Below are 26,090 nucleotides of genomic sequence, written 5' to 3'. Positions count from 1 at the left end.
CAATAAAAAAAGATTGTATTTTTAGTACAATGTGTTCCTTTCTATCATCTTAACTTTTTTCTTATTCAAACATTGATCAGTCCTTAACGATTGTTATCTTCATTTTCTGAGGCTGGTTCTTCAATTAAATTTTTTATTGGTTCAAATTTATGTTCTATATTTTCTTCCTTAGTATTTCGTCCTTCATTCTCTGTTTGTTCAAGTTCTTCATCGTCTGTATCATCATCTGCTCCAGGATGAGCAGGAACCTTATGAGTAGGACTATTAGATGTTTGCATTGTACCTGGTTTTTGCCACATTTTTTGAGACTCTTTCATACCACTAACTTTCTCCATATAATAATCATATACAAATTTCGCCATATGAGGCATATCTTCAATTTCCATTGGTGAAGTAGATGGGATAGCATCGTTAAGTCTATCAGTAGGATAATGCTCTTGTGGTAATAGTTGCAGTTTTAATGGTCGTTGCATTAGTTGATCGAATGCCGGTGTTAATTCGAAACAATTTTTGAAAAGCGAAACTCTAGCAAACACATAAAGACCGAGACGTGCTCTTGACATAGCTACGACCAAACGTCGTGCGTCTCGCAAGTGGCCTACGGCACGGGTTTTTACAAGAGACAGTAATATATAATCATTCTGCTGACCTTGGTATTTGTCAACCGTTGTTACTTTATTGGGTCGGCCTATTAAAGGGTTACTAGCACATCTTATATTTATCACATCTCTTATTAAATGTTTTTGCCCATTATACGTAGTCAATATACTAATTTTATCGGCTGGATAACCAAGAAGTCTCATGTACATAAATACGGCTACGCAGTATTCAGCCTCAGCAAGGTTCTGATAGAAGTAAGCACTCGGCTCGCTTTCTCCCACTCCGTTAAAATCTTCAACATTAATGAGCTGGAAGTCGTATAAGAATCCAGCGTTCGCCACTAAATACTCTGGGCTACATTCCACATGGAAAAGATTGCCCAGCTTTTTATACCGCCAATTGTAAAGATTACAAATACTGGGTCTAGCACGACCTTGGCCATCAAGATCAACTGTAGGTACACCTAGCCTAACAAATCTTGCAAAAAGAGATTGTTCCATGTTTGAATATTTCTGGAAAGCCATATTTTTAATAACTGGTGGCAACTGGTGATGATCTCCTATCATTATCCAACGTTTCAATCTATTATATCCATCTTGTGGATTTTGTAATAACAATGGTATAAATGTTTCTATTTCTAAAATTTGTGCAGATTCTTCCATAAGAATGTTGTCATATTTAAAGCCCATATCAACGAGCTCGCGTCGTTTGAGTGCAGCATGCGTACAAGTCATGGCAATGACTTTTGCTTCCTTAACCAATAAATACTTTGATCTATCCAAACCAGATCGTAATAACTCAAAAGCTCTAAATTCCTCTAATTGTGCAAAAATTCTTTCTATGTACCTACAGAATCAAAGTAATGTTACAATTTTATAGAAAATACAATATTGAAATAAATGATCATCTGTTATAAAACTACCTGAAACAACTGCATGCTATTTCTATGTCCTCCTCAAATGTATTACGTTTAAATAAAGGTTGCGGAGCATTATCAAAGAATTTATGGAATGGAAATTCTTCGTCCACAATGAAAGCAGGAGGGGAACTGTTTCCCGTTCCTTGCCTTTGTTTGATTCTTGATTCAAAACGTTCCCACCTTGCTAATATTTGATACATGAAAAAATGTCCCGCAGTTTCACATGTGTATGCTACGTCGCCTTTCACATTTAAAGATTCCTAATGAACAAGTTTTATGTAATATAAGAAACAAAGCATTTACTAGTTGATTTGTTAGTAGAATACAAACCTGTAATCTTTGAACTTCCATTAAAAGATCCAAGCGTTTAGACAAAACATAATTAACTCTGCCGTATCTGCTAAAATCTTTTTCCGTCTCTAATGCTTCCTCTCCATGACCAAGACGAAGCAAGTGCCTCTCATCAATATCTAGTGCCATAATCTTCTCAAAAAGTTGATTTAATGCTTGATTAGAATGTGTAACTATTAATGTTCTTTGATTGGGGAAATTATGGTAAAGGTTTGAAATGATTTGCACAGCGACGTCCGTTTTACCAGTACCAGGGGGGCCTACAACAAGTGTCAATCCTGGTTGCATACCGGCCCTAATAGCTTCAACTTGCGTTGGTGTAAAGGGAATCTGATTTCTATTTAAAAAATCATATTAAACACATTAACGATGCATATCATATAATTAATTAAAGAGATAGAGAATAACTTGTCACAAACTTTTTAGGTTCATTAGCCTTGTACGGGCCTCGACTGGGAGGAACATGTGGTTCAACTTCAATTATTTGTTTTACAGGTTCATTGCTCTGTTTAGCAAGAACGTCCACAAATTTTAAACGGAAAGGTCGTACAAGCTTTTTTTCGTTGTCTTTAGAAACTTGAATGTTATATTGTGGAAAACTGGAACGCAAGTGGTCTATATCGAGGAATGTGTCATTAAAATCCATCGTTGCGATTTCATTTGGCATTCTACAAGCAAATATATAAAAATTTTAATTTTGAATAGACAAAACTCTATTGAATAAATTGTGATAATTATACGCACCTCGAATAACGAGCCGCGCCTGGATCGCCATAGCCAAGAATTATGTCATGTAGCCAATCAGGTACAACACATTCTGTATTCATAAGTTCCCTAATGGTTTCTAGGACCGCTTTAAAATTATTCTCTTTCGGTTTCCGTCTCATTATAATATTAAACCCTTCGTAAACATCTTCACCACCATGACTAGCGTTGTCCATGTCGATCCGATACTGATTAGAATCCAGCCAGACTCTATAAGTTCTTGTGTCACCAGGTAAAATTGGTCGCGGCTCAGGGCCGTCTTCTATCACTCTGCCATTGGAATCTAACATACCTTCAACTTCACACCCTCTCACCGTTGTTAAACCAACTTGTGGGACAAATGGTAATTTATGACTGTATTTAGTGCCTGTAGATAAAACAAATATTCAAATTGTTAATTATACGTATTAATAAACACTATTTTGGTTGAGATGTTAAGCAAGTAGTTTATCCAATTCTTTAAACAAATGTTTATTCTACTGTATCCCATTTTTGCATCTCACCAATTGGATTTTCAGGCTTGACAGTAATTAGGAAACAAACATCGTGTTTTCGGAGATTTTCCCATTCAGATTTGATTTCTTTTCGAACACTCAAATTTATTGTGACGTCAGCTCGCACTCTAGATGGTCTCTTTTCGCCAATATTAGGTTTTGCTACCTCTACAACAGCAAATTGTGTGATCGGTTGAGCCATTCTGGCCCAGCCACCAAAATAAACACCACCATCTTCAGCTCGCCTGATCGATAGAAAAAAATATACCAATTAACACATGCATAGTTATGTGGGTTTATCGTATTCAAAAAGAAACTTACCAGGGACTTAATCTGCTTACAGCATCCTCGATGTCTTGACGTATTTCGTCTGAAAGAAATGAATGTTACCGAATTAATTATGATAAATATTTGGAAAATCCCATGAGTAAGTATACGTTCGTTCTACGTACAGGTAGACTCTAATCGAAAGAGATTGAAATTTCTTAGTAAGTAATCGTGTAAAGTGAGAAACTGTAGATTTAATTTTGGTAGAGCCAAGCATCCTTCACCGGAGAAATATTCCGTTGGAACAATACTTTCGTTCCAGATGATCTCTTCTGTGGGATACAGGGGCATTTCATTGAGCTCTTCCAATTGAGAGGCTCTGCGTTCATGGCGAGAGATCTAAAATTAAATTGATGATTGGTATCATTAAATAGAAAGATAAACGTAAGTTAATAGTAAGAAAGAACGTTAAAAATGCACCCATAGTTCGTTAAGTGAAAATTCATATGTAATATGAAAATTAAAAAGTAAGAATTCGAAGAATTGTAAAAATGACTGTTTACATTTATATGTATGTGTGCATGCATATATGCATATAAATATATCTATTCTCGCATTCTAATATCAATTTATTTTGTTCTTTGCTTTTACTGCCAACGAATATCTTAAATACTATTTATTTTACAAAGTTACAATATTTTATTTTGTCTTTTAAATTTTCACAATAATCATTTGCTAAACATTTTAATTCCTATTTATAACAATGTTTTATTTCAATTCTAAAATAACATTTACCTAAACCAGTATTTAAAATATGGTCCCTAAAAATTTTACTCAAAAGTGTTTAATTGTTAAAAATAATTATCCATTTAACGTACCAGAAGCTCACGAAGGAAGTCTATGTCATATCGGTACCAGTTTTCTTCTTCTTCTCGCTCCTCTGATGGAACTAGGCTCAGATAACTTGCAATTGATCTCAATTTTTCTTGACTGAAAAGAACGATGGAAACTGAGAAACGTTCTTAATAATATATGTGATAGACAATGTTTTATGTATTCAAGATCGGTACCTAAGGAAACCAAAATGTTTGTAAAGGGCATCCCTCGTATCGACGCTCGCCACGTTTGTCAAGGCAAAATTCCTCAGGTCTTGAAACTTCGCGAAAACCGCTTTCTGTGTAGAATTTGAACATTCAATTAGTACTTTATATTATTTTCTAAAATTTCGATGAACGGCAACTTGGTGACTAGACGAATGATACGAAACGAATCATTAATAATGCATAAGCAAAAGCTTTAACTTTGTAACGTAATTCGATCGAATAATTATTTATAGTCAAACAAAAGAAAAAAAAGTGATCCGAGATGTTCCTAAAATTGATTTTAAACTAATATCGTCCATGTAACTTTTGACTTTTTAGTTGTTACGCAAATTCCTAAAGTGGACTCCACGAATTCATTTAATCTATTACACATTTATTTTGAAACAAATAATCTTTTGCTTTGAATTTTATAATATTCAAGAACATTATACGTTGAAATAGGTAGGCAGCACATTTTTTGACTGTTGTATTTTAAACATCTTTGTTTGGGTTTAGAAATATCATAATACATATTTTATTTGCACAGGCTAATCAACAGAATCGACAGTATCACGAGAACTAAAATTTTCGTTGCAAGTAAAAAACTCACAAACGAAACTCAGGTTAAGTGGTTTATATTATACGATATTATACGATAATAATGAATATTATTCTTTAATCAGAGAGAAGTACCTGAAGAGAAGTGATCTTGGTATAATGCAATTGTGTCATATCGTGGTCCGTGAGAGGATCGCCACTTTCCTCGTTTATTTCGAATCTTGCGTAGAACTTTAACATCTCCAGCAACTGCAAATTATAAAGTAAACAAAATAGTGGTCAACAATCTGCGAAGTATATGTTCTATTAACGAGCATTTTCTTTTATGAGCAAGCATGCAAATTTCAAGCTCGGTACAAGGAAATTCCATTATCATCGGTCGTCATTAAGCCAATTTTAATACATTAAACTAGTTTTCGTCATCATTTTTCGTTACTGATGTCCGAACCTCTTTAATTCCATTCTGTATCGACGACAATTTCTTCTTATCGATCTATTTCTGTACAAATTATTACAGATTTCTTAAAGATCCTGACACCAGTGTTCATTCATTGTATTCGTTTCGGACAGAAATGGTAAATGCGTTCTCGTCATCTTCGTTTGATCTGTGACGGATATCATGTGAACAATAGCATGATCAATTGCTGTTGTCCGGAATCGCGTTACGCAAATGCCTCCAAAAATTATAATGACGAGAACAATTACGATCCAGTAATTAAAATTCTAGATACTTTAGGGCGAAATTGGATCGAAAATATTATCAATCAAGGATATCTTAATCGACGATTAAGTACGATTAAGATCGATGATCAATTGTGACTTTGAGAAAAGTGTTAATAGCTCGGCAGTCTTTCGAGATTGTCGATATGAAATTAACATAGCATCAACAGATTGGTCGTTTATTTCATCAATTTTATTCGTATATTGATTTTGTGCACTAAGAATTTAGCATATCAATTAGCTACTTAATCTTATGGCAAATTAGGTGTTAGTTGATAAGTCAGTTATATCGGCGAAACGTGTATTCTTAACCTTTTCGCTTCGAGCGCCGCTTACAAGCGGCGTGCACAATATGACATGTGGGTACGAGCGCCGCTTATAAGCGGCGGGCCCAATATGACTCGTGGGTAAGTTATAAAAGTTATAATAATATACAATAGTAAAAATAAAGAATTGTAAGTTATAAATGTTTTCATACCAAAGATGTAAATTATACTCATTATATTGTAGCAAAGATTGTTTTATTCGGCAAAATAGTTATTTAAGACTCAGGAAAACGTATATACAGCAACAACGCATACTGCACGTATTCACGGCGCATTTCCATTTAGTGACAGTACTTCGGCAGACTGGACAGCCGAAGCGAAAGGGTTAAAAGTGTTGACACTTATTCTCCAAGCTGCACATATGTAATATCATTTGGTTGCGTCACAGGCAACATACAATAGCAGCTCCATGTAGATTTCAGATTGCATGTATGTAAGTACAATCAATTTTTTTTTCCTTGTCAGGCTAAATGTATTGTCATACAAAGTCATATATTCAAGTGGTTTTTTTTATCGATATTTTGATTAAAACTCAACTTGGCAATTAAGATTGTATCCTGATTGTAAAATGTTCATAACTCTTATCTTACATTGCATTCCTTTTTAAACGCACTTTACATCTGTTCGGCGCATACGTATGTTTGGTATGTATACTTCCGTGAATCAAAGTTCCAGATGCTTTTGATAAAATACGTTTCCTGTTTTCAAGGCTCTTTAACTTACTACATTCATTATATTGCGATGTAAACGTGTAATATGTAATATAAACATGTTCAGAACAAATATTCTAATATGAATTGTATGAATATCATTTTTAGCTCTTGCAATATGTTCGCACGCATCTTGGGAAACAAAAAAAATTTGTTTTGTCAGAAAGTAAGGCGCGTTTCAAGATCTACAGAAATTATGTTAACACATTATAACGTTGAAAAATTATGTTAACGAGTCTCAGCGGATGATTTCTTAAACTGCGTGCAGTGTTGCATGTTGAACTTATTTATAATTACACATGGATTAAGATCTACATATACATATGTATACGGCGGGATACATTTATCAAACTTTTTCTCTTAAACATTTGTCTTGGCTTATTTTTTTTGTATTTGACAGTTGTTTAAATATTTGTTTGATTCAATAGTTACAATATGTACAGTGTTTACAATTTATGATAATAAAATAATATACTCCTGATTGAAAACGCGATAATCTCAACAATTTTGAATATGCCAGTTTTGAGTGCCCGTATGTATTCCATCATGATCGAAGGATCGCAGTTTTAACTACTGCAACATTGTCGTTGTATGGATTTAAATGGAAAATAGCCTCATGATGTACCATCGTTATAATGATCAGATGCGTGGTCACGCACTGCACTCTTTAACACACTTGTGCAATGCGCAGAAGCTTCGCGTCAAACTTTGGCAAAAAAGAACTGGACATTGAAACTCCTAGAATCATTTATTCTAATTATGCAAACGTATTTATTTTTCAACCAGTCTCTACCGGGCACCACGCCCTCTTAACGCCGTCGCGTTTTAATTCTTTTATATCTACATTAATCAGACTTCCTCGCCATTATTGATTTGGATTGCTGAATCTCAAAATTTGAATTGTTACAAATATTGCAGCATTTTTATGCGAAACATCAATTCAAATATGTTAATCCATGCCCTATAATGAGCACTTGGAAGTAATAAAATGGCTAACATTTTGGATTTCAAAACGTGGAAGGACCGATGTAAAGAAAATTTTCTTGAGTACGTGAAATTCCAAAAATTTAATATTAGCCACGATAAACGGATTTTCAGCTCACTGTTCATCGTTGAAGCAGCGCTCGAACTGGCTCCGCGTCAAAGTCCCTCAAGTATTGGTAGCGTAGTGAACCACGAGTCAGAAATGCGAGTGGGAGAGGACCGTGCTGTGCTATCTCCGAGCTGGCATGTTGTCGAAGCTTCCTCCAGGTTTGTTTCAGTTCTACGCGCAGTTCAACTCTGTCGACTTGTGCCAACGTTTGTCGTGACTCGCGCTATCATTGAAATCTCCGCTGAACCGCCACTTTTTTATATAGTTTTCTCCAAAGTGACCGAACTTGACATCATCATTTTCGATTACATCCGTTAACATTGTCCAGTTTCGATTGTTTTCAATTTATACTATCGCTTAATGGTTCGATTGAAAATCGAACGTACTTAAAATTGTTCAAATTTGTAATTAAAAATTGCCGGAATAATCGAGCGAATCTCAAGGCAAGCTAATTTGATGTGATAAACGATAGGTAGCGAGCCGTGTTTTCATAAAATTATTTAAAACGAATGTAAACACGCGATCGAAGCCGCAGTGTTTTGATCGAGAAAGGTGAGTCGCAAAAAGTGGCCTGAACTTCCGCGGTTGCACACGCGGAAGAACCAGTTTCGAAGGAAAAAGAAATGCGGTAACGAGAAATAAGGGATAATGTTGTTGGACACAAGCTACAATAAGCACCCGAACACGTTCCCAGCCAAAGGTAAGTAAAACTTCACCGGTGTGCGCTTATATACTCTAGGTCAGTGATTTTTATCAGACTGCTTTTTTTCGAATGAATTACCAAATTTTTAACTATACTTAACTTAAATGATACTTGTTTTCCTATACTTAATCCATAGCGTATTCTAGCACTACGTTTGTTTTGTTACTGTGTCAATGTAGTAATTTAAAATTGGACAATCTTCAACCGCGTTAAGTGATTAATTTTCATGCCTCTCTGTTATTAAAGAGCAGGGTAATAGTTATCTTAATTCTTATGCATTATTTACGTAATTATTGACTAATTATTGTAAATCCGAACTGTTCAGTATTAGAAAATGTAACTATAAACAGAAATTGACATTTTTAGGTTTAAAAATTTCTATGATTCAAAAGTATAATAGCATCTTTGTTTTTATCCGGAAACGCCTAAAATTTATTATGAAAATAAATTTATGTTGTTTGGACAAAGAGGAATATTTATTTAATAATTTCCCATAAAAACATCATCACGTGTCAATAGTTTAATACAAAAAAATGAAACTGGTCGTATCTATTAATCTCTAATACGTGACATAAAAAATACGTCGCATAAATATTATGATTGTACTCATTCCGATTGACTTACGATCGGAAAATCGCTGTACTTTAGAACGAGCTCTAAAATATTTTATGACTTCTGTTACGAATATATATAAAAGCGCGATTCTTGCCTTTCGACGCAAAAATTGTTCGTATCGAAATATGAATTGCATCATAAGATTCTTTAATAAAGAAAAATAAATTCGCAAATCGATGTCGGTTTTTACTTATCATCGACTTAGTTGATAGTCGAAAGAACATGCGGTATAGAACGCCGTAAACATTAAGATAAAACTATATGAGAAGAAAACAACACTATCACAGTTGATTACGCATAAAGTGTGGTGGAATTCTGAGATCATTAAAATTGTTTTCCTTCTTTTTTCTTGGATCTCGGGAAACGATAAATCGTCACACTTGTCTAAGCAGATTGTCATTCATTGAAAAAAATTATACAGCTAGAATGAACGTCATTGTCAATGATAAGAAACAGTGTTATGACTGGATGGAATGTTCAAACGTATTCGTTGCACGAAGCAAAAGTTGATTTGTCGTCGCAACACTTCTGATGCGTCGTGTTTTCTACAATTATATATGTTATATTGTTACGAGCAGGGTGATCTGAGATTTAATTAAAAAGTTCAATAATTCCTAACGTTACTGTCTTAACACTTGGGGTCAATAATTGAAATATATTGGCAACTTAATAAACAATTTTCCTTTCTTTGATATTTTGTTGTTTGTTGAATTAAATTAAATTATTCAAAAGATCAGTAACGAATTTCTTTCATTGGTCACAGTTGTATTCCAATGCGATGCGATGTATAATATTGTACGTAGTTTACTGTTCTGTGCAACTATTACGGATCATGTTCTCGTTTAATGGCATTGAAAACAATGCTTCTAATGCATCGTTTAATTAAACATGTGTAGATGCAATGCGTGTAATTAAACAAATTGGATCTGGGAAAAAGGAATGGAATAAAAGAGTAGTCAACTGCACGTGGCTAAATCGAATAAAACAACTGACGAATGTGCGGTCATTGAAGTGCATAGAGGAGAATAAAGAGCCTGCGTTACACAGAAACATCCCTCTCTTCTTTTAAGCCATAACCACGAGAAGTACGGCCGACTTTAAACTAGGTTACGATCGAACGTGGAGAATGTTTCTTTGCCAGGGAATCTCGTTCGTTGACTGAATGTACCGATCCAATAAGGCCATCAAGTCAATGCAATAATTGTTATCTTATCGTGCTAAGCGTTAATCTTCCCGCGCTCATTTTCTTTCATAGATATCTATTTATTTTCGTTTTGTCCGATCGATCTTGGAAATCGCCACTTCATTTCAATCACTACACGCAGTCGAGAGACCCGAGACCGATGAATCTCTTTAAATGGTACTATTCATTGCTTCTAAGATATAAATATAAAAGGTCGTATTCTTCTCATTATCTATTACGAGCTTATAGGATCAGCGGTGAGTTCGAAATTGCTATTAATAATTTCTTTTTCTCTGTTCTCGGCATCATTCGAATGCTGGTTTTCATTCCGTTTCAATGGAATTCGAAGTTGTTTCTTCAATTAGCTTTCGGTGGTTAGTAAAAACACGGGACTCGTTCTCTCGAGCCCCGTCTATGGAGAATCGGGACGCGGATATCTGTTTTTGTCGTTAGGATAATGAAAGTGTTTTAACACTTACTGATACCATTCACGCAGCTTCCGGTGACTTTCATATTCAAGCGAGCATTGCATAATTCTACGGATGTGTGGCGGGTCAGAGAAGTGTCAGTAAGAAATTCAATATTTAATGAAACTTGATAACGTATCTGTGTCATTCATTTATTATGAAAAATATTGGAAGTCTTGTTTTTTTTTTTAATTCAATCACTATAAACCAGGTTTTCAATGCTGACAATATTCTTCTAAAAATGTCTTAATAGCTATTGTAAGAAACGTCATCGATTTTGTTTTATTGGCATCTATATTTTTGTTGTAAAACAAAATTAGATTAGCATCTATTTGAAAAATAGAGCGTCGAGAAGTAAAAGAGATTTCGTTTTAATCATTGTTAAAATATTTTCTAAGCTAATGGGTTACGTGAATAAGTCAATATCTCTTTCTATAGAAGTTTACTGAAAAAATAAAACTGCTCATAGAAAATTGTAAAAACGTCCACACCATTTAACAAAACTCATGACTTGCATAGCAATCGAAGTGATTTCGTTTCTACGATCCGCCTTGTATATTGCTACACACAAAAATTGCAACAATACAGAACGCTTGACTAACCAGCCTACGATAAAATTTATTGCAATATATGTGAATGTTCACTATCTAGGAAATTAACGAATTAAAGTGCATTAAGCGTATGATACGTCTACGTACCTTACACAAAGAATGCACCCATTTATCACCCTTGACGTCAACAAAAATAGCTTATCGAAAATTACTCAACGATTTTCCCAGTACCGATGCTGCACATTTCAATATTATCTGCCGATAACAAACTAGAAATCGGTATTCTCAGGAGATCAGGTGATCCGTGGGTGTCACTTGTAGACGTCAAAGGCGATTCTATTGAAATCGTTGGGATCGTTTACCAAAGATATCAAAATCAGGTGTGCACTTCAAAATAAAGCTTGCTCATATATTGAATCCATGACTACATCAATCGAAGATTACGTAGTTTCCATTCATTCGCCAATATCAAATACTCATGTTGGTGCAATAGAATTTAAATCATGTCATTGTTCGAATATTAAAAAACTATACGATAAAGACGAGGTAGGGAGACATCCAAGAAACTGATATTTTATTAAAAGTGGTGTTGAAGAAATCATTGTTCAAAGATCAAGTTCCATTTTTCACTAAGCTACATCCTGTTAATTCTCACTAAAATTTTCTTAAACATATTTATTGGAGTTTAATGATCATATTTTCATTGCATTCAGTAGAAAGATGCGATATTGTTTTCAGTTCTGTTATTAGAACCGAGACGAAACGTAGACATAGATTTTAGTATGATAATAAATGAAATAAATTTAGAGAGCGCCCGTCATAGCTTAAATGTATGACGGACTAAAACTATACATAATCCACTGATATTTACATTTAATTCAAAGAAAGTTCTATTGGTAAGATCTACAAGAAACTCGAAAATAGATTTTAATTCAGACCTAGAAGAAATCTAGCGTAATGCCAGTCTGACTGAATCTAGATCAATGCACTAATGCAGCTCGTCCGATTATTGTGATTTAAAAGACACCTCTTTAGGTCTGCTATGGATCTGCCTGCTAGCATGGACGGTCACGTCGAGTTATGGAGTAGACGTGAACTGTTGCACAAAAGGTTCCAAATGGGTGCCTCACACGTTGAACTGTTCCGATGGCAAGAAGGTTCTGCTCACATGTCCGAACGGTAGCTACTTGATGGATCCGAACGCATCCGTCACAGACAGTTTCACTGTGATGCAAGAAAACGGCGAGACTTGGCTCCAGTTCACCGAATTCCTTCACAACAGAGTTTCTTCAAACGGGTAAATTATCAATTTCATTCTGTTCAATCGCGGGAAGATAATTAAATACCCTGACAAATGTATTCTGTCGTACCCGTGTTCTCTTATCAATGGACAAAGCGTTTATATCGAACTGTAATATCAAAAACATCGTTTATATCGACAATGAACTTGAATATATCAGTGTTTACGTTGTTGGGGAAGCCCTCTTGCATCACGAGACTCTTTCATGGTGCGGGATAGTGGCGAAAGTTGGGAAACATATTATTTTATTTTCGATCGTGGAGAGTGTTACCTACGCAGAAATTAATTACATCATGATTATTTTTAACCACTCCAATAGGTTTTTTAGCATTTAGGACACTGATTATTCAAATTTATTCCTTGATAGTATCTCGGCCAATTCTTATTCTTAAGTATCAACAGACACAAGCTACAAAATCTTGACTCATTCGTTTAAATAACCACCTGTTCTCTTTCTACGATCTCGAAAAATAATTTCGATCATCCATTTAGAAATTGTCTACAGTTAAATATAAGTGTCTAGATAGACATTAAAAAACAATGAACTTCCCACCTGACATAGACATTGATTGACTTATTAGTTAAAAGCTGTACAGATCCTGAAAAATGGCGATATGTTCATACGTATGTTTTCCCAGTCAAATTAACAAATCAAAAATCGAAAAACACGAAATTTAATGCAGCACAAGAAAACTGACATTGATGAATTTGTTAGTACGAAAATGAGTGAAGTACAAAATTTTATTCATTTAAATATGCGTTTGCCAATTTTCCACATAGAAGAATATAAATCTGCCTCATGTCAATAGATGAACGAATTGTTGCCGTGAAATGTTTAAAATCTTCGTTTCTGAATAAAACTTAATTCGAATACTATACTAATTACGACATAAGCAAACATCGCATCGAACATATCCTGACAAAACTATGGACATTGATCGATTCGAAATATTTTCGGAAATGCCATTGACAAGTATGACTAAGAATAGAAGACTTCCATGTATTAATGACAAACGATCTATTCAATTCTGATCCATGTTCAGATTTTGCGTAATGGAACGAGAAAATGGCTCCGAAGTCGCTTTGGTGTGCTTCGAAGGCGAGTACGCCAGCGAGTATTCGACGGTATGGCGAGAGACACTATATTACATCCTGGGTGTTATATCGGCGGTGTTTCTTATCGCGACATTGGCCGTGTACGTTCTGCTTCCGGAATTAAGGGAGATTCAAGACAAAGCTATGATGGCCGTAGTCACATCCTTGGCAGTGAGCTATATTGTGCTATCGGTTCAACATCTAAGGCCGATCGTGGAAGGCGATCTGGGAATATGCATTTCTTTAGGTACGAAAAATTCATTCAATAAATCTTGAAAGCTGGTGCACGGTTTTCGTGAACAGTTCGGCAGTTACCTTTTTACAACACGGTGCTATTTTTATTTAGTTCAAAAATTTTGTTCTCCTTCGCAGGATTCATTTTGTACTTTTCATTCATATGCGTTTTCTTCTGGTTAAATGTCGTGGCGTTCAACATATGGAGAACAGTCTGGTAAGTCAAAGCCTCGGATTAGTGAAATGAATGCAGTTCATTGAACGAATTAGTACTATTAACGTTGCCTCTTATTTTTTAATTTTCTCTAACGGAATTCTGTACGATCTGGTTTCACAGGTTCAAAAATTTCACGATTAGAGACAAACCGTTGTTCATAATGTACTGCATCTACGGATGGGGCGGACCACTCTGTTTTCTAGTGGCAACTTTAATTACCCATAACATGGAGGGAGAACACCTGAAACCAGGCTTCGGCGAGCGATCCTGTTGGTTCAGTGGTGAGATTAACGATTTCATTTCATTCTCGCGCTACCTCTATTGCGTTATAGACAGATTGATATATGATCTAGATAGGATTTTCGATGAATAAAGATTATCAGAGTGTACCGTGCTGGAAGATAAAATATGCAAACGTGTAAAGTGAATGAACGGGTGGATTCCAATACAACGATACTTGATTGCAATATCGGTGTACAATGTTCCAGGCAGCGATCAAATGTGGGCGTACTTTTACGGGCCCATCGGGATCCTACTCACGCTGAACACGATATATCTAGGACTGACTGGTTGGCGATTATGGCATCAATATTGCGATTACAACGGAAACAAGTTGCGGGTACTCCGTTTTAAATGCATGCTCTACATTAAGTTGATCCTCGTAATGGGCATCACGTGGATCTTCGAGGTGGTGTCCTACGCCGAGGGATCCAAAAACACCATCTGGTATTTAAGTTTCTCTTCAACTGAAGCCGTGCTCGCTGAAACTCCTTTCTCTTTTATTTAATCTACTGCACGCAGCGTGCGTAGAAGTTCAGTACATAATTGATAAACACATTAACGTGTCGGGGCACCTGATTGTAAACATCGAGCGAACCAAAAATAACTCTCTGTTCACCGGCATCATGAAAATTTGTGTGAACGCAACGCCGTAACAATCTTGATTGGTAATCTTATACAAGAATTTGAAGAACGCTTGTACAAGAATTCTGCTGCTCAAACCGAAATCATAAAAACATCTCGTACCATCGCGATTCGCGAATCATAACTAGTCGAACGTTTTGACAGATTGTTCATTTTGTGCCTTGATTTGCATATAGGATCCCCACGGACATTTTGAATGCGTTACAAGGATTCATAATATTCCTGTTGCTGGTGGCGACGCGAAAACGCGTCAGGAAGCTGTTGGCGAGGAAAAAACCATGCGGAATCATGTTTCCGAAATCCTGGGCGGCCTACGAGGACGAGGAATGCGAAGATGTACTACCTGAAGAGATCGAGTTATCGCAGCAGGGATAGCGCGGCACGTGTTACTTTAGAAGAGTAGAAAATCTCGCTGGTAAACACAAACACGAAAACTTCTCTTTAATGACTGCCGCTTCCATTCTCGTACAGTAAAACCTCGATAGTTGAGCGCAAGCCATCTTCATCACATACGTCAGGAAATAGTTCATGTAGCAACTTGTTAGAGTGTCTTCATTTGATTGACTTTCTTTTATTACCGTATCACAGTTAGAGAGTATTTAATTCACTTTGTAGAATGACGAAAGAGTGTCACGGGTTGTGGACGAAGCATTTGAACAATCGAAATCACAATCTCTTTATCAGTTTATGATCTAGTAGAGTCGCTGTAAGAAAAGCAACGAAACAATCGTTTTAGTTACGTTTTGTATAATTTTTCCTTTCGTCGCAGTTCAAGCAAAACGTGACAATTACAGCTTTTTCAAGTTATTTTTAACAGCCAATTCTTTACATTTGTGACTACGATAATTCGTCAGTACAATGATTTATCACGTACTATGATAAATCCGATAGGGTGATTCACCTGGGAAATAAACACTAACTGAAACCTTAGTCAATTTCATTTGAACTTTGTATTCTATATATCTTTGAGATTTCTTATACGTCGTAACTAAAACATACCACTATACATTATTCAGTAGATATCCGTTCGAATATCCATATCGGGAAGTTTATCCCAATAAGTAGAATCAGTGAACGTGAGTAGAGTACTGACACTAGATAAAAGAGAATACAGACCAGCTGCGTGAGTTTTGTAAACAAACATGTTTATACATCACGATTGGACGTCTTTGGAAAACATTTCTAAGAATTGTTAGGAACAGTAACAGTCGTTAAGCTGTACGGAAATGTGAAAGTTATATGCGAGCAACACTATACAATATGGTATTAAAACACATCAGAGGAAGATCGATAATTGATCACCTGGGAGTAATCTCATTCATTGATCTTGACAAAGAAATTTTTCACTTTCACTTTAGTCAATTATTTCGCAAGAGAAAAATACGAAATGATTTTCCAAACGATTATAATTCGTTTTTCCTATTTAAGTAAAGAGCTGAGGTTCACGAATAGGAGTAAAGAAGACGAAGATGAATTTAATACAGCATCTACCTCAATAATCGCACGTATTTTGATTCCAACTCTTTATGATAATCGAGGTTCTACTGCACGACTCATAAAACTTCCCATTCTTACATGGGTAATGGTAATAATCAGTTATTCTCCAGAGTTAAATATAATCGCTGAGAAACAAGTCGAAGAAAACCATTAGATGAAGCTAATTATAATTGTAATGACAAAATAGAATTTCTATTCAAGTGACGCATGTGCGGAAGCGGCATCTTTCTTAGAATTACATGATAATTGAATACTCTCATAATTCCCCTAGTCTCTAACGTAAGTTAAATCGTTGAACGAGGTGCCACGGGATTCATTGTCATAGTGTCTTACAAATAAGTAACTGTTGTTAGACAGCAGATCGTTATTCATTTGCAACTTATTATGATTACCGTAATGGTGCGTTCTTTTTTATTGGTACATAAAATCTGTGGTAAATCAATGCCGCGGGTTTGATTACTTCGGTTGAATCGCAAACAAATAATATATGTCACTTAAAATTTATAATTTGTTGCATTCTCGATATTAGCATGTACGATGAACGCATACAATTTGCTGTCTACTGACTATGTACCGTTCAACTTTAAGAATCTCTGTGTATGCGCGTGTTATTGGTTAATGACAACGAATACCGACAAAATGATAGTAGGTGACTCGTTAATCAACAATGATCAATCGAGCGACCGATTCCACCGATTCGCGTACTAGCTAGAAACGATTTGCTGTTCGAATCGCTCTCGTGTTCCGATACGTCGTATATTCGGTCGACTCATCGCGATGAATCCGCGTGAATCGTTTTGTTCTTTTCCCCCCAGGAAGACACGTACGTAAACCACGTGAACTTTCATTCTAGTCGAACGACGCGACGTCAATCTGTCGTAGCGATTGACGTCTTTTCGCCATAAAACTGCGACTGGCGACGAAACTGCAGTTTCTTGACATGCAATTCTGCACCGGGAACGAATACTTATTCTCGTTTTAACAAGATTACTGACCATTGTCTTTTGACAATGATTCTCGGCGTTTCTGAGACTTGCTTTTAAAAATTTCAGCACTCGTGAAAAAAATGGAACATAATGGATCCTTTTAATCTCGGCTAAAAGTGATTTGTAAAAGTGTTTGTAAATTCACTGGAGATAGTAATTCAATCAAGTTTTTATAAGAGAAAATACGTTAACGATAAGAATCGCTAGTTATTCATACATTAGAAGCTAAAATGTAGGTATATCCTGTTACCTTCTAAAATAAAAACTTAGTTAACTATTGCAATGTTTGCAAGCCACTGTTTGTCATGAAACAGTTAATCTGAAATTCAGATTTCAACTCGCGTTAAGAAATGTACATCATTAATTTATATTTAAGTTTATACATACTTATATAGACGTAATACCAAACTTCTAGTTTAATCTATCAATATGTAGGACAAGAATTAAGTTTACTCTACAAAAACAACCGAGCCGACAATAATTTTGTTAATTATTAAATAAATGTCCATTCCGAATTAAATTTTCAATGAAACGGTATTAAACTTAGAATTATGTGCCTTGATACCTAAAATTTTCGTCTTATATACTTAAGCTGCGAATGTGAATCAATGTGAAATTACCCAGAGCTTAGTAATAGACTCTTTTGCACATTGTTTATCAATATAAATATTGAAGTGTACAAACATCTGTTCGGCGAAGCTATCTTTAAGAATTTTAAGGCTAAATGTACCAAGCCGAGTCTAACAACTTGGAAATCTACAAATCTTCTAATATTTCAACCGTGACAGCGTAAAGTCCACAGCTCGCTAATGAGAACTGTGGCTCTGGTTCCTGTAGGCAGCGTTACGGTGATTAAGTTGAGCAATGCGCGTAAGTAATAAAGTAGCTTAACGAAGGCGAGATTAACGAGACCACTGCGAGGGAAGAACGTGTTTAATAGGCGCCAAATCCATGTCTCGGTAAACGATGCCCGACAGGAGTTTGCGACAATCACACGACGATGAGGCACGTTTATTGTTGTAGGCCGACGATAGAACGCTTTGTGTATCAGCAATCCGTCGGTGATCGATATTTCTCTACACGAGCGTGTTGCCATGTGAAACTTTCCACGTAGCAACAACTCACCTGCGACACAAAAATTCAAAGATGGTCGACGTTCTTTTAGAAAATATAATCAAACAATTATGCATATATTTCAAACTTTCATTCTCCATCGATATTTGATTTTGCGAGTCAAAAATGAAAATAATTTATTTTCAAAAGAGATAGATCTGCTCTACCATACGGTTAGTTAAGTTTTGCCTCAGACTGAATTTTCCGTGTTAATTTCGTAAGAGATAAGAAAAAATTAGAAGATAAACAAAATTAATTTTGTTCTGAAATTCATTGTATTTATCCGTCGATAAATTTTCAGCGGAAGAGGTTAAATATTTATTTCGAAATCCTACATCACTTAAATTCTGTAAAAATAGTTTATGTAAAGCAATTTGTAAATAAAATATGTAGCAATAAAACAAATAAAAGTATCAATGATAAGTAATTTCGAAGATATAGATAAGAAATGTTAAAAATTTGAACGAAGTACGTATTTCTTAGACCTTTTTATATTAATTGACAATATAAAGTATGAAATTTGTATTGGTATAACTTAAAAAGAATAAATGTATGATTTAACAAAATGGGAAACTTACATTTCTATTTTTAAAAAACATTTATTTTAAAAATACGACAAAACTATTTTTCAAACGTTTTTCTATTTTTCACATTATCAATACAATAATAGCACAGGATACAAGATACGTGAGAATGGCAGCATGAAATTAAGGCAGCCGAAATTATTCCTTTTCCTCCGATATAATGATTAATCGTTGACTACATTCAAAGTAATTTGTATCTTTAATAGGGTCCATTATTTAATAGTGCTATTTTTCTGTGATATCCTCAAAATTGTTGTATCTTAACACATTGTTAACCGGCAATTTTGCAACGTATAGGCATAAGGACACGAGTTAATTTATATCTAATGCTTAATGTGTTTATAGGACTAATCGAAACGACAAGGAGGAATGAAATAAAATATTGTGTCAGTTCAAGGACGAACTGTTTACGTAATACGTGTGCAAAGGAATTGCGATATAATGACATGTAAATGATAAATCAGTAATGAATCAGTCGCTTAAACCAGCAATATCTATTATACACACGTACATGTATGTAACGATTGTTCAATTCTTGCTGGTTACAATTTTGCAAACTTATGATTCGAGCGATATAACTTATTGAGAACTATTTCAATATTGTTAATACACTAAGACCGATTTCACAGTGAATAGAATTAGTATTTTTCCACTATATAAGTACATTATCGTAATTATTATTAAGAAACGTACGCATTCAGCATGAAATTCAAGCTTGTATACGGGTAAGTTTTATTTTAAATTAAATATATCTGCATCATTACTTTTACAAAAAGTTTCACAGTTGTTCAAATTCATATGAAATTGATTTGCTATTTACGAATAAATGAACAATTCTTACTTAGTTAGCGAAGACAAAAATAACCGACTTCAAATAGGATAAACTTGTGTTACGAAGCATTACATTCCTTTCGAATAAACATAATAGGCGTTACCCTGTCTTTTCATTTGAGTTATCCAGTTTCAAATCACACGATACTTATCCAATTTCTTCGAGTGCAAAAGCAACTTCATTCATGCACGATGCTTCTTTTATAGAGAATTTCCGTCGAATAAAATTTACAACTGTACAAATATTTCAAGTGCGTCTAACCTATACCAGTCGTAGTAGAATAGAATTGAAGGGGCTTACAACGAACCGAGATTGTATTTATGGTAACCAATAGAAAAGCGACGAAGATTCGCGCGAAGTAAACGTAAACGAAAAAGGTGAGGATGCGCAATGGGGAATCGGGAGGTAGGGGAAGCGATGAGACTGGCTATAGAGGGAGCAGTAGGTAGAGGGAGAGAGATGGACTACGTCAGCTTGTGAACATAAACGAGAAACGGAGAAAGAGAAAAAGAAAAAAACAATACGGCAGAGAATGGGACTGGGAATGGGATGCGATGGCGGTCGGGTATAGGCAGGGGTAGGTCTTACTAAGCGGACAACCCGCCAGCAGCATAAACAGGTATGGCGATGAACATACACGGGAAGTCAATCGTCGCGTCACAATGAACGAGTGAATCTAACGCCCTCGAGGTAGCTGTGGTCGCTACGAAATCGATCAGAACACTAAAAGACACAATCGCAAGGAAAACGCGTGACCAATGCGCGGAACATGTGATAGAAACACGAAAGGTGTTGATTCGATGACATGTATTGTCTCGTGAGCGTGGTACTCGTGGTCGTGATCGGTTCACTCGGGACAAATGATCCGCGTGCAGTGTTCGCCTACACCGACAGTAAAACAAATTTAATAAGCGTCGCAAAGTGTTGCGAGCCTGATGAACTGCTCGTCGACGACACGTGCACGCCATTATCGGAGACGAACGAAACGCAGTGGCAACCGGAATTTATCGAAGAAAGAGTGAACGGTATTTCACGAAACAGACCGGTAGAACCTAATTATGAATTAAAAATTGGTCGACCAAAGTGTCAATCGAACGAACGCCAATGGGACGTGTATGATCATCAATCGGGCGAAGATCGATTAGCTATATTGACTACCGGGGTGCTACGACACTATACTACTGATTCAACCAAGGAATCTTACGAGAACGGCGGTGTTTATGGATTTAGACCTGTTGGAATAATAGACGAGGATGAACTCGATACTGTGTCCATTCATTATGATTATCCATTTGGACACTATTGTGCCGACAAAGCCATATGGAGCAAAGATCGTTTAGCTACGTACGCGATGATCTGTGTACCTGACATAGTCGTTGGATGGACCGACACGAATTATTTGATGAGGCATGCTATCGATCCCGCTTTTCACGCGATATCGATAGCTAGTTACCTAGTCGTTGCGATCGTCTACTTTGTTTTGCCGCAGTTGCGTGATCTTGTGGGAAATATGATAACCAGTATGACTCTATGTCTAATAGCCGGCCAATGCGCTTCCACCGTACGAATATTTACGGAATTCGGCAATCACATTAGTTTTATGGTCGCCGGTAGGAGTCATAAGATCACATTCAAAAATATAATCATATATTTATATGCAAGGTGTTTATCTTCGTATAATAAATATTATTAACGCTGCTTGTACAAGTTAAATTTCTGGCATTGTTTTTAAATGTGTGTTACCGGGAAAGCAGGGATTTCTAACCATTCGTTAATAGCTTTTGCTTAGTTAACTTTCTTCATTATAACATTTTATTAAATGCAACGACCCTCTTATAAAATATGAAATTAAATTTTCATTATAGATTCAGATATGAAAATTTGGAAACGTAATTATAATTTTTCTAAAAGTTATTGTACATATTATATAGTAACATACTTTTTAAATAATTATTTCGTTTTAAAATGTGTTCCAAAACTTTTCTAAGTCACTACATGTGAAGGTCATATTGAACATGTTCATCGTTAATGCAATGTTTACTACACACGGTTAAACACTCTGCATACATCATGAATGGCATCATACTTCCATTGTTTATGTTTTTTTCAGATACCGTAATGTATGTCTCCCTCCTAGCTGCATTTTTCTGGCTCAATGCCTTGGGTTATTATGTATGGAGTACTTTTCGTTCACGAAATGTATTTCTGCGAGTCACTGATGGCAGAAAATATTGTTACTATTCATCATACGTGTGGGGATCGACGGCTTGTATCGCGGGTACTGCGATCTTTGCGCATTTCGCACTAGAAACCAGCAAACCCGTCGTTGGAGGGACTGTTTATCCACCTCAAGAAACAATCGGATGGCTCGGTGTTTCTGTATTATTCACATCCATCGCTCTCACGATATTGGTCGATCTAAGCTTTGTGCTAACTACCGCGAATAGAATCAAACGAATGATTACATACGGCCGAATTCATCATAAAATGAAATATAGTTTTCGAATGTTTGTTTTTCTATTTGCCTTGATGAGCATCGGATGGCTCTCATTATTACTGTCGCGACTCAATTATGACATACTTGTATATTGTCATATCGTCATTAATTTGTTTCAAGCAATTTTAATATTATATGTTTGTGTTTTTGGACAAAAAAGAGTTACATTTTTATTGGGTAAAACATGCAATTGTTGCAACTCGGCAGAAAATATTGATGGTCTTGACTGGGGAGAAGAGATGACTGCCATTAATGCAGGGTATTGAAACCTGTTTAATTTTACTTTGTACCTTAGATACTTAAGGTGAGAGAAAAGTTGAATTAAGACTAGAGAGATGGGCTATACATAATGCAACTATGTATTAATCATTATTATTAAAGTATTTTATCGTACTTTTTTACGCTAAATACGTTTTTAACATATTAATTGTTAATGCCCAACTCTAATTAAAACCAAGCGTGTTCATCTTTTAAAGTACACAGAGTAAATTACAAAAATATGGAATGCCATATGCTTTTAAATCTACAACATATATCAGATATATTTTACTTTTTGTAAGTTATACTCTGTAAGTCGAGTTAAACTCGTTTTGCTTGGAAATTCATACGAATATAGAACAAAACACATAAGATCATGTTAGCAGTATTACATACGTAATGAACTTAATGACCAAATCATCTATTGAAAGTGACAATGTTGTTCTAATGTAAATGACAACAGAGAAGATTAAAACATTGTACATAATATTTATCTTAACAGCGTAAAAACAACGGCTTTCTTTTGAAATATTTTGTAACAAAAATGTTTATAATGGTATGTGCCTTAAAAAAAATATTGCTTTTGCCTTGTGGAATTGTGCACTTATTAGAAATATTCTTAATAAATTTATACTACAAAATACACACGCCTAACATTTTATAAATACTGTCATCACATTTATTATTTTATAGTAGTAGTATTATCATTTAAATAATTTTGTAGTTTTAAGATATTCACGTAGTATTTATACTTGTATAGACATGAAATTTTTGTACAGAAGCTGTATCATCTCAATATACTCTTATAAAATATATCTCTCAGTCATTTACATTTTGTCTGATTCTTTTTGTGTTAAAAAAAGTTTATGTAGCTTACCTGTCCAAATAATCCTCCTTCAGGACGATCTAATAATTTAGATAACTGACATCTCACTACTAAATGACAATCGTCCATTACAGTATTGAAGAAACGCCTGGTTGGTAATAGTGCTTCCAAATCTATTACTAGTTCAAGAAATCTTTCACAGTACCGAACCTTATCTGATAAAAGTGGTCCTGTTAAAAAAAATATTGGTTAATTCTGCAATGCAAAAAGTAAATAAAAGTATTAAAATAACATACATTGCTTACTAAAATTTCTTTAAAAGTGAATAGACATAGTATATACTATTATAAACATATATTTAATGTAATAGGATATATAATAACAAATTATTTACTACCCCAAAAATTTTATTTTAAATGTAAAAAATTATGAATCAACTAAATGCTCTGACAATAAAATTAAAAAAAATAAAGATAACCAATTTGGCCTGTAAACAGACTAATTGCAACTTCAATTATACAGTCAAATATAAGAGTTATCTACTTCAGTATAATGATAGCCTACCTCAGTTTTGTCTTTTTCATTAGATATGGAATTTTTAAATATTTATTATGTCTTACAGAATTCTTTTCCATGATTGTAGATTATATCATAACTTTTTACTTTAAATAAACACAGAACATAAATATGTCAGTCATCAATAAAGAAATTATGTACTATACATAACTAGCTACTATTAACAAAACTATTTACAAGCAAACCAAATTGAAAAAAGTCTATATAACTTAATGAACATGTACTGTAAGCTATATAAAGTTTCACATTTGTTGGTTACAACTTTCAATTGTTAAAAAAATATTAAACAAAATCAATATTTTTCATTAAATAAACAGAAAGTCCCTTTTAATACATATTGTAGATGTAAAATAAACAACGACTATCAATTGTTTCTAACTGTAAGTCTTATTTTACCGTCTTGAGTAATTGTTTCCAAAATTTTCATGAATTTTATCATTAATCTATGTAAGAACTTCCTTTCCCATTCTAGTTTTTCTTTCATTTCTGGATTATCTTTCTTTCTCAAAATTTTCCAATATTTTCTCCACATTGGATATTTTCTGAATTCCAATTCTCTGCGGCCTTGTTGTAATGAAATCCACATAGATAACGATACCAATCTTTTCACTTCTTCACGAACTAATGAAATCTCCATAGAATTAAAACAATGATTTAAAAATACAATCAGTGCTGTTTGCTCTTTCAAATCAAAATCCATTATACTCTCTTCGAGACAAGCTTCTAAAACATTTTGGAAGAACTCTGGAAAATGTTCTGGATTCTTCTCAAATGCCTCCCAAACTTGAACACGTTCTCGAAACTTTTCATTGACCATAACAACAATGGACATAGTGTGGGCGCGAGTTGCATTGTTTGCATTGTAATTTGGCCATAAAAAATTCTCCAGATACTGACTGAATTCTAGCATCATGATCCTACGAATTGAGAACTTAGAAGCACATATTTCTTGAACATAAATGTCTTCTACAATTTGAGGATTGAAAGGTAAATGTGAGTCTGTTGTATGAGGTGCCCAATATTTATTTGCGAGCTGTAATGAAGGTAGAATTAGAAACTATATTTTTGCAATAGTATACGACAAAGAAATATATCTATAAACAGTAAATACCTGTGTTATTCTATCAGCATTAATCTGCTCGACTGTGGGAGCAGGATTATTACTTTTTACAGATGTGCCGTTTTGATTTTCCATGTTAACTTATAATAATCTTTGTATATCACAACATAACCTAACTTAATTCAAATCCTGGAAAGGTTAAGACTTAAAGACCGTACAGTAACGGGACCTACTTCTGCACGCTTTTCTTATGCTCTAACCTAACGCGCCATTCTCACCATTTTACTGCTTATCCAATCCGCAATGGATCTTGTCTCAGTAGTGAATCGTTAACCAATCAGAGCAAAGAAAAATTCTATATGGACCCTCGCTAAGGTCCCTAAGATCATATAGGAGTAAATCTCATTACCGTAATACACATGACACATTCACTCATAGAAGATTTGTATTCAATTTGACAACTATATTTATGTAAAAATATTACAGTATTTAAAATTATATTACAGCAATCATTTCATTTGATTTTGAATAAAAAATTACGTTTATTAATTATATCTAAATTTTAATAATTATAAAGATATGATTTTACACAGGTACACACATAGATCTTTTTTTTTGTAACGTCGCATCACGCCCAAATCTCAGACTGGCCAGTATGCGAGAATTGAAGGAATTAATTTGTTCTAA

At 34.8% G+C, this 26,090-nt stretch overlaps 3 protein-coding genes across 4 annotated transcripts; 2 read left to right on the top strand and 1 right to left on the bottom strand.

The window, feature by feature from the left end:
• Positions 1-83: 83 nt before the first annotated feature.
• On the bottom strand, positions 84-25,662 carry LOC144468976 (RNA helicase aquarius). The gene is made up of 14 exons (XM_078178809.1): positions 25,455-25,662; positions 24,740-25,376; positions 23,819-23,997; positions 5,172-5,285; positions 4,467-4,570; positions 4,275-4,386; positions 3,582-3,795; positions 3,451-3,499; positions 3,139-3,374; positions 2,615-3,002; positions 2,290-2,538; positions 1,850-2,207; positions 1,523-1,779; positions 84-1,446 (listed from the first exon to the last, which is right to left on the bottom strand). The coding sequence occupies exons 1-14, from the start codon at positions 25,536-25,538 to the stop codon at positions 84-86; spliced, it is 4,344 nt and encodes a 1,447-aa protein (XP_078034935.1). The 5' UTR covers positions 25,539-25,662.
• On the top strand, positions 7,951-19,315 carry LOC144468979 (putative G-protein coupled receptor Mth-like 1). Of its 2 annotated transcripts, none has more exons than XM_078178812.1 (7): positions 7,951-8,585; positions 12,428-12,701; positions 13,748-14,046; positions 14,172-14,250; positions 14,371-14,531; positions 14,739-14,976; positions 15,351-19,315. In XM_078178812.1, the coding sequence occupies exons 1-7, from the start codon at positions 8,534-8,536 to the stop codon at positions 15,547-15,549; spliced, it is 1,302 nt and encodes a 433-aa protein (XP_078034938.1). In that variant the 5' UTR covers positions 7,951-8,533; the 3' UTR covers positions 15,550-19,315. The 2 variants fall into 2 exon arrangements, with proteins under 2 accessions (XP_078034938.1, XP_078034939.1); XM_078178813.1 differs by having other exon boundaries at positions 7,954-8,585; positions 12,440-12,701; positions 15,351-19,314.
• Positions 20,425-23,794, top strand: Mthl5 (G-protein coupled receptor Mth-like 5). The gene is made up of 2 exons (XM_078178811.1): positions 20,425-21,796; positions 22,297-23,794. Exons 1-2 carry the CDS (start codon positions 20,992-20,994, stop codon positions 22,947-22,949), a joined length of 1,458 nt encoding a protein of 485 aa, XP_078034937.1. The 5' UTR covers positions 20,425-20,991; the 3' UTR covers positions 22,950-23,794.
• Positions 25,663-26,090: the final 428 nt, after the last annotated feature.

Source organism: Augochlora pura, chromosome 4 (genome assembly GCF_028453695.1).
Source record: "Augochlora pura isolate Apur16 chromosome 4, APUR_v2.2.1, whole genome shotgun sequence".
Taxonomy (NCBI): Eukaryota; Metazoa; Arthropoda; class Insecta; order Hymenoptera; family Halictidae; genus Augochlora; species Augochlora pura.
This window is presented reverse-complemented; position numbering and strand designations above follow the sequence as displayed.